The following is a 9,244-nucleotide window of genomic DNA, read 5'->3' on the forward strand; positions in this document are numbered from 1 at the left end:
AACGTACCACGAGAACAGGGCAGCCGCACAGGCGCACGGCGCACACCACAGCGAGCACTGTGGCGCACGGCGGTCCTGTCATACGGACGCGCGGAACACATGTTGGTCACACATGACACACCGACACGACCGGCCACACGCCGCGAAAGGGAAAAAAGAAAAAAAGGGAAGCCAGGCGACCGGCCGACGGCCGACGCTGGCCGTGGAGGGGAATCTGTTAAGTATCTTCCCGGCTCGTTGATTCATCAGTTAATCCCGGCCCATCAGTGCTTATCCCCTGCCTCTGACACTCCCTTTTGGCTGCACCTACTTGCTTAATCACAAGCTAACCTCTACCCCTAACCTAACTAAGGTCCCTAATCCATCTTTAATGGCAGTAATCACTCCCCTAACTGACCTTAACCTCTTCCTCCTCATCATCAAAGCACACATCCCCCCCACCAATCCCAAATGAGCCAAAAGAAGCAGCAAGTGAACTCTAATCCACCCACACACCACACTCCCCGCACTCACGCTAGTCTAGTATAGTACCCCCAAAGCTCATCATCATCACCACCACCTTTCCTCCTCCTCCCCCCATTGCTTCGTCTCGCGCCGGATCGATCCAGCTGCCGCCGCGTTCCGATCCCCTCTGCTCTGGCTTGCTGATAGATCGATCGATCGATGAAGCCCGCCGGTGGGAGGAGCAAGGACGGCGGCGGCGGCGGGGCGGCATTGCTCGGCGGCGGCGGCGTCACCTGCTTCGACGTCAAGTCCTTCGTCGCCTCCCTCGCGCTCCTCACCCTCATCATGGCGCTCTGGCAGCTCCACCCCTACCAGCCCCTCGTCCTCCTCCCCGCCGCCCTCTCCTCCTCCCCATGCCCCCTCCTCCCCCGCTCACCCACCTCTGGTATTGCCGTTTCCTTCCTCTCCACCGCCGCTGCCACCAACTCGACTGACACCGCCACGGTCCCAACCACCACCGCCGCCGCGAGGGTGGCGGCGACGACGAGGCCGACCCTGCCCGCGCGGCAGCGGGAGCGGGACCCAAACAAGCGGGAGCTCCGTCCGTACGGCACGGCGGCGGCGCTGTTCGTCCAGATGGGCGCGTACCGGGGCGGCCCGCGCACGTTCGCCGTCGTCGGGCTGGCATCCAAGCCAGCGCACGTCTTCAGCAACCCTTACTTCAAGTGCGAGTGGCTGCCCAACGCTCCCGCCGGCGCGCCGCCGGTCCGGACCAAGGCCTACAAGATGCTCCCGGACTGGGGCTACGGCCGCGTCTACACCGTCGTCGTCGTCAACTGCACCTTCCCCTCCAACCCCAACGCCGACAACCTCGGCGGTAAGCTCCTCGTCCACGCCTACTACTCCACCGCCTCCCGCCGCTACGAGCGCTTCGTCGCCCTCGAGGAGGCACCGGGCTCCTACGACGACGCCCGATTCCGGCCACCCTTCGCTTACGACTACCTCTACTGCGGCTCATCCCTCTACGGCAACCTAAGCTCCGCCCGCATGCGGGAGTGGCTCGCCTACCACGCCCGCTTCTTCGGGCCGAGGTCCCACTTCGTCCTCCACGACGCCGGCGGCGTGACACCGGAGGTGAGGGCGGTGCTGGATCCGTGGGTCAGCGCCGGCCGCGTCACCGTCCAGGACATCAGGGCGCAGGAGGATTACGATGGCTACTACTACAACCAGTTCCTCGTCGTCAACGACTGCCTCCACCGCTACCGGCACGCCGCGAACTGGACCTTCTTCTTCGACGTCGACGAGTACATCTACCTCCCCGACGGCCGCGCGCTGGAGGACGTGCTCGCCCAGCTCCAGCCCTACACGCAGTTCACCATCGAGCAGAACCCCATGTCCAGCAAGCTCTGCATCGATGATCCGACCGAGGACTACTCGAGGTTTGCATCTTTTTTCTTGCCTAATTTTGCATTTCCCTATGTTAATTGTAGGTCCAATTGTTTATGCCATGCTATTTCAGTGGGAATCCAACTAGATTCGCGCAATAGATTTACAATACTGCAATTGGCATATGAAATTTGTTCTTTCCTTGAGGGCTTGGTATTCTTTGTAGAGATAAGTAAGTGCCACAAACGTAGTAGTACATTGCTTCTCCAGTCATTGTCAATTTGTTATTAATCAATCCGAACAGCATATACTTGAAACAGCTATAAGAGAATAGAGTCAAGAGACAAGTATTTGTTTATGTAGTAGGTTGTTTGGGCAGTGTGAGTGTGTGACTCCCTTGGTTCCTGCATGATTGAAGGCACTTTGGCCCTGCACCCTGGTCCATTGCTGTAACATATTTGTTGGATTTCCTGAATTGAACTAATGCCGGGAATTGGGGTTCTGTCATTTGCTTTGCATCAAGGAGATTGTCTCTACATTTCATTCTTACTTCAAATGGGCGTTACCACTTACCAATAAGGATAATTCATGCCTAGATGGATGATATATAAGTAGAGTACTATGAAAATGACAAGTCTATGTGAAGAATATGGATGTTATAAACCACTAGTATTTTGATGAAAAATAGAAATCCGTTGAAAAACAATCTGGTTGGATCTTTGGAAAGAGAAGGGGTGTGGCACCCAGTTGGGAATACTTCTGTTGAGCTGGAAGAGCATGGGTTGATGAGTGCATGACTGGTAGGGAACTCACAATAAACCTGATGATCATTTCTGTGTTATTCCAACGGCTACAGTTCCATTCTTGCTGTATAGTTTTACAACCGCTCAAGCAAGGCATCACAGGTGTGAGATAATGCTGGTGGGGGAGAAATGAGAAACTTCCTCACAACCATAGTGTTTCCCACTTCTGTAGGCCTATCATTCTGTTGAGAACAGAAATTGATTTATTTGTTGGTGATGAGACAACAAAAGCTGCTACTCATCCATTTTCCCAAGTATTTACTAAAATATTTTATTTACTTAGTGGCAATAAAAGCTTCTCACCTTTTTTTTTTCTTTGTTGAACCTCAGAGTAGTCTTATGAACTTCTCTGTTATCTGTCTTAGATAGCTGTGATTTTTCTTTCAGACATAGCATTTTTGTAACAAAGGGTTGTAACCCGATAAGAATGAACCCAAGTACCCAACCAGCAAGGGTAATTGCCATGGTTCTTGTTGATGTCAAAAGTCAAGACAATAATGAGTATGATTGTGTGATTTTGTACTTTTGTAGCTCAATGTCTTTGTAGTTTACAGTGACAGTAGTTTCAATTAGAAACTACTGCCTGTGGCTGTTTGTCAGTTTTGAGTTAGCACATCATTTCACGAGCAAAGAATCTCTGCATCAGTGCATTTAAGGTAGAGGGTTATTTGTGTCTCCTTTGGCCTTGATTCTTGATGTTTATTCTGATGGTGCCATTGCTGACACATGTTATATGTCATTGGTCTTCAGGGAATGGGGCTTTGAGAAACTTGTCTTCCGCAATTCAATTACCGGAGTGAGGCGTGATCGGAAATATGCAATCCAAGCACGGAATGCATACTCCACTGGTGTGCACATGTCGCAAAATGTGTATGGGAGGACAACTCACAAGACAGAAAGCTTGATAAGATACTACCACTATCATAATTCTATCAATGTCATGGGGGAGCCCTGCCGGAAATTCGTGCCGAAACCCGCCAATGGCAGTAAGGTAATGTTCGAGGGGATACCCTACGTCTACGATGATAACATGAAGCGCTTGGCAGGGGAGATCAGACGCTTTGAGAAGCAGACGATTGGGGATGTCCATACATAGCATCTGGATGCAAAACTTTGCTGGTACATATATGATTTTATTCTTTCGGACGCCGTCGGCGGTGTCCACCTGTTGCCGTCTGTTCTGTGCTTCAAGCCGCAACTCTGAGAATCAGAGGGAGAGGATCTAACTCCAGTGTCCAAGCAGCGCTGTAAAGTTATGGTTCTCTTCAGCATTCTCCTCTTCGTGCAGGGGGCAACACGCCTTTGTGGCTCAATATCCTTTCTTTCCTTTGTTCCTTTCCCTTCTTCTCCCTAGTGTTGTGCTCCAATCTCTTTATAGATTTGTGCTTATTAGACTGACAGTGTGCCTTCATCAGATTCTTCTCATCTCTTATTGGGGGCATTGTAAAGTTTGTCTCATTGTCTGCTAACTTAATGGAAGGTTGGATCTTATATAGTACTAGTATATGTGTGCAACAATTGTTCAAAGTGCATAAAGAGGGAGAATCATTTTCGTTTTGATTTTTGACAGTGGGGTTGAAGATAATGCGCAATGCATCTTGTGCCACGTTGACAAAAAAGTGTCGGAAGAAGAGTTCAATTGAGAATGTTGATGGTGTGTGGTCTTTGTGGTGATGTGAGAAGAGGGGGGGCAGCATGCGTTAGGCGCGGTGTTGCACTCGGTGCTGCAGTGCTCGTTATGGCAGGGAAGGAGGATGAGCGGATGATGCGCCGATGGTGAGGGTGGATGGAATGGAATTGGAAGGTGAGGACGGTGACGGCGTGACGCCGGGTTTTATGGCGTGGACATGGACGGGGTAGCTGCTCCTTGGGATCTGCTCCACCAAACACTGGTGTCCGCTTATCTCGCCGTTTTTGGGTGATCGATATGACGGTCCAGACGAGCATAGCACACGCGAAGAGATCATGCAAGGTCAAGACACGAGGGACGAACTCGCACAGGGCCTGGGCTTCTTGTTGAGCTGAAGCTTCCTGCTTCCTATATCGTCATCTGGTATATCATGCCAGATGATCGATGACTAAATTTATCGAGAAGGTTAGTCGTCGTTTCGCTATATCGATTAACTTTTGTAACAGTTAGAGCGCACGGAGCAAAGTCAGGCTGTCCCAATAGCAGCTGCTCCGCTAGGGACCTCTATCTCTCGCTGCTATCGTTGAGATCGAGCTAAGCTAGATTTTGTCATCGTAACAGCACATGGCGTCATGGCCATCAACGATACTGACGAGTGACGACATAGACATCTATCTCCAAATGTTCATATCCCAAGATTGTGAGACACAAAGTACAAATTTAGGCTCCATATACTTTTGTACTAACTTTACGAAATTACTAATCACAAATTTGTACATACACACTAGTACATCATTAGTTTAGTTTACAAATTCCCAAAAGAACCAGAGGAACTTAATCTAATCACCATTATACAATAGCTAACTACTTATTAGCATGAGCAAGAGAAGCCATGACCATTCGGCCGCCGTCGCCATCGTCGTCGTTGAGGTCCTAGCTCGATCAAGCTGAACCCGTGACGGCGGCGGCGGCTGATCGGTCGCCGCGCAGCGGCACGGCGGTGGCCTTGAGCGGCCGCTTCATGACGACGGTGAACTGGAGCTTCTGGGTGAGGTCGACCTCGTCGCCGGCGACCTCGCGCCACTCGAACTCCCTGACGAGGTTGGCGACGAAGTACTCGAGGTGGAGCAGCGCCAGCGCCATGCCGGGGCAGATCCTCCGGCCGGCGCCGAACGGCATCATCTTGATCTCCTTGCTGCCGGTGAGGTCCACGTCCTCGCCCTCGCCGCCGGCGAGGAACCGCTCGGGCCGGAACACCTCCGGCGAGGTCCAGACCTCGCTGTCGAGGCCGATCTCCCCCACCGCGAAGTTCACCGGCGTGTTCGCCGGCACGCGGTACCCGTCCAGCGTCGTCTCCTCCTCCACGGTGTGGGGGAGCAGGAAGTGGTCCGGGGGATGTCGCCGGAGACCTTCCAGCACCACCGCCTTGAGGTATGGCATCGCCTGGAGATCCTCCTCCCTCACCTCGCCGTCGACGGCGGCGGCGGTGATCTCCTCCCTGAGCTTGTCCTGCATCGCCGGGTTCTTGACGAGGTTGGCCAGTATCCACTGCAGCGCGGTGGCCGTGGTGTCGGTGCCGGCGCTCATGAACTCGGAGCAGAGGCTGACGATCTCGACGTCGGTGAGCCCCCTCCCGCCGTCCTCCGGGATGGTGAGCTTCACGAGGGAGTCAACGTAGCAGTCACCGCCGGCGCCGGCCTCCCTCCTGGCGCGTATGAGCGGGGCGAAGAGCTCCTCCTGCCGCCGCCGCAGCGACACCAGCTTGTTCCACCGCCTCCGGAACACGAGCCTGGTGATCGGCGGGAGGAAGGCGAAGACCTCGAAGCTGAGGAAGTTCGAGAGGAGCTCGCGCTGCAGCGCCTCGATCTCCCTCACCCGCGCGTCGCCGGGGCGGTCGCCGAAGCACATGTACACGAGGAGGCAGAACATCGCGTACTGGAACGGCTCCATCACGGTCAACGGAGCACCGCCCTCGCCGCGGATGTGGGAGACGAGGGCGTCGAGCACCCAGCGGCGCGCGTCGGAGAACGCGCGGAGGCGGGCCGGGTTGAGCACGCCGGAGGAGATGCACCGCCGGAGGGCCCTCCAGATGGGGCCGTGCTGCGCCGAGCTCACGTTCCGGCCGCCGCTGGTGAGCAGCACGGACGCCGGGCTGACGCCGCGCGGGCGCGACGCGAACGCCGCCCCGCGCTGCACCAGCGCGCGGTGCGCCGGGCCACGCGCCGCCACGAAGATCGTCGGCCGGGACGGCCCCAGCGGCGCGAACGTGAACACCGGCCCGTGCTCCGCCGCGATCCGCCGCAGCGTCGGCTCGACGTCGAAATCCCTCCGCGCGAGGAACAGCAGCGGGCCCAGCACCGGCACCGTCCTCGGCCCCGGCGGCAGCGGCGCCACCTCCACCGCCGCCGCCGACGCGCGGGCGCGCAGCAGCAGCGAGCACGCGAGGCATAGCAGCAAGGTCAGCGAGTAGAAGATCCAGTCCTCCATGGCTAAGCCTCAGAGTGACAGAAAACAGAGTGATAAATCTGTCACTTTTTATTTACCATTCATCTTTGTTTAAAATTCGTGCTGCATTTGAATTGAGCAAAGTCACGCACGGCTGTGGACTTTGAGATGGACCGGGCTTTTGTTACTTGTTGTGTTCTGTGGGTCCCACTTATTTACTATTTAACTAGCATGGTGGCTCGCGCAGATTGCGTGGTAACATCATTATATTTTCTCTCGTATAATAGCATATATGTTTTCTTACCGTATTATTCAAATATATTAAAATGACAACATAATTTTAAATTTTGTACTTTTGTACTAACTTTACGAAACTACTAATGTGTAATATTCATATTGTATTTTATATACGTGTTAGTTATTAATTATTTTTAATATTAAATTTTAGTTATTTGTAAATTATATTCTTATATGGACTCTAGACTCGTCTTTCAATTTTTTTTTAGTTCCAAATTTTCATTATCTGTAAATTTTATTTCTATAAAGACTCCAATTTCTTCTTCCAATATTATTTATTTTTAATTCTAAGATTTTTATTATTTCTAATTGTATTTTTTATGTGGATTCTAAACTCATCTTTCAATATTCTTTAATTTTTAATTTCAAATTTAAGTTACTTCTTAAATTGTATTCCTATATTAACTTTAGACTCTTTATTCCCATGTTTTGTTTAAATTCCGAATTTTAGTTATTTATAAATTATATTTTTATACGGACTCTAAACTGTACTTTTAATTTTATTATATTTATTCCGAATTTTAGTTAGTTTTAAATTCCTATATGGACTCTATACTCTATTTCTAAAATTCCTTATTTTTAATTCCGAATTTCTATTATTTCTTAATTTTATTTCTATATGGACTCTATACTCTTCTTCCAATATTCTTTATTTTTATTTTCCGAATTTCAGTTATTTATAAATTGTATTTCTATATGGACTCTAGTGTCCTCTTCCAGTATTTCTTATTTTTTTAATTCCGAATTTCTATTATTTCTTAATTGTATTTCTATATGGACTCTATACTTTTCTTCTAATATTATTTATTTTTTAATTCCAAATTTCAGTTATTTATAAATTGCATTTTTATATGGACTCTAGTCTACTCTTCCAATATTCCTTATTTTTAATTCCGAATTTCAACTCTTTCTAAACTGTATTTGTATATGGACTCTAGTCTTCTTTTCCAATATTTCTTATTTTTTAATTCCGACGAATTTCAACTATTTCTAAATTGTATTTCTATATGGACTCTAGTCTAGTCTTCCAATATTCATTATTTTTAATTGCGAATTTCAACTTTTTCTAAATTGTATTTCTATATGGACTCTCTAGTCTCCTATTTCAATATTCCTTATTTTTTTAATTCCGAATTTCAACTCTTTCTAAATTGTATTTCTATATGAACTAGTCTTCTCTTCCAATATTCCCTATTTTTTAATTCCGAATTTTAACTATTTCTAAATTGTATTTCTATATGGACTCTGTGTTTTTTTTTCTCCGATTAATGTGGGAATTTCTAGGCTATGAGAGCGAACGTGGAGGATTCTTTTTCTATTCCTTTAATAAGTTAATAGATTTCGAAACACACGCCTATTTTTTTTCCTTGCATTTGAGTAGTGTTTTCTATTGCTACTTTGTTTATGATCCCACGCTTACTAATTACATCGCACTTACACTATAATTCCATATATAATTTTGTGACTTGCATCTTAAATATACTAAAATTATATATGTAATTTTAGGAACTTACAGTGTAAATACATTTCTACATGTCAACTTTCTTTTTTGTTGAATATTATGACGTCATATTATAGTTACTCCCTAAATTTAATAGATGAGATTAAATTTGGCTGTTAGATGTTTATCCTATTGCTTGAAAAATCTGCATGGTAGGAGGCTAGAAAATCTGTCACATGATGTACAGGCGGTCCCTTTTTTTTTTCCACGCCCGGCTGTTCACAGCGGAAGAATATACACAGGGAGGGGAAAAAGTTTATTTTTTTATGCTAGAAAAGATACCGTGTTGCAACGGGATAACCTAAAATTAAATATAATCAGATGGTCATAGTTTATTTTGTGATGTGAGAACTTTAAGAAACACATTCTTCATGGAATGTTCCAGTGCGTTAATGTATTCACCTAACCTCACCGTATCGAATGAGAAGGGAGGAAATGCAAAGACGTTAAGGAGAGAAATAGCGTCGTCTGTATATGGCTAAGCGAGAAGATCATGTGATAGAAGAGAGACAAGGTGGTTATTTGTCGGCAGATGGAGTTAGCACCATATGTGGAGAGAGCAAGATGAGAGAAGAATATGACGGTGATAAGCGGGAATGTGTCAACGACAGAAGAAAGACGTACCAGAAATTAAGAAAACCAAAAAAAAGGGAAAAATCTCTGCTATTTTTTTTTGAAAAAATCATTATTACATATGCAACCAGACAATCAGTGAAAGAAAAATAATCAATAGCTAAA

At 48.0% G+C, this 9,244-nt stretch overlaps 2 protein-coding genes across 2 annotated transcripts; one reads left to right on the forward strand and one right to left on the reverse strand.

Annotated features, from left to right (window-relative positions):
* Positions 1-452: 452 nt before the first annotated feature.
* LOC4340914 (galactan beta-1,4-galactosyltransferase GALS1) lies at positions 453-4,151 on the forward strand. The gene is made up of 2 exons (XM_015786173.3): positions 453-1,883; positions 3,384-4,151. The coding sequence occupies exons 1-2, from the start codon at positions 664-666 to the stop codon at positions 3,727-3,729; spliced, it is 1,566 nt and encodes a 521-aa protein (XP_015641659.1). The 5' UTR covers positions 453-663; the 3' UTR covers positions 3,730-4,151.
* An 825-nt stretch (positions 4,152-4,976) lies between these two features.
* LOC4340915 (cytochrome P450 89A2) lies at positions 4,977-7,114 on the reverse strand. The gene has a single exon (XM_015786319.3). It carries the CDS (start codon positions 6,748-6,750, stop codon positions 5,206-5,208), a length of 1,545 nt encoding a protein of 514 aa, XP_015641805.1. The 5' UTR covers positions 6,751-7,114; the 3' UTR covers positions 4,977-5,205.
* Positions 7,115-9,244: the final 2,130 nt, after the last annotated feature.

The sequence above is a fragment of the Oryza sativa genome, chromosome 6 (genome assembly GCF_034140825.1).
Source record: "Oryza sativa Japonica Group chromosome 6, ASM3414082v1".
Lineage (NCBI taxonomy): Eukaryota > Viridiplantae > Streptophyta > Magnoliopsida > Poales > Poaceae > Oryza > Oryza sativa.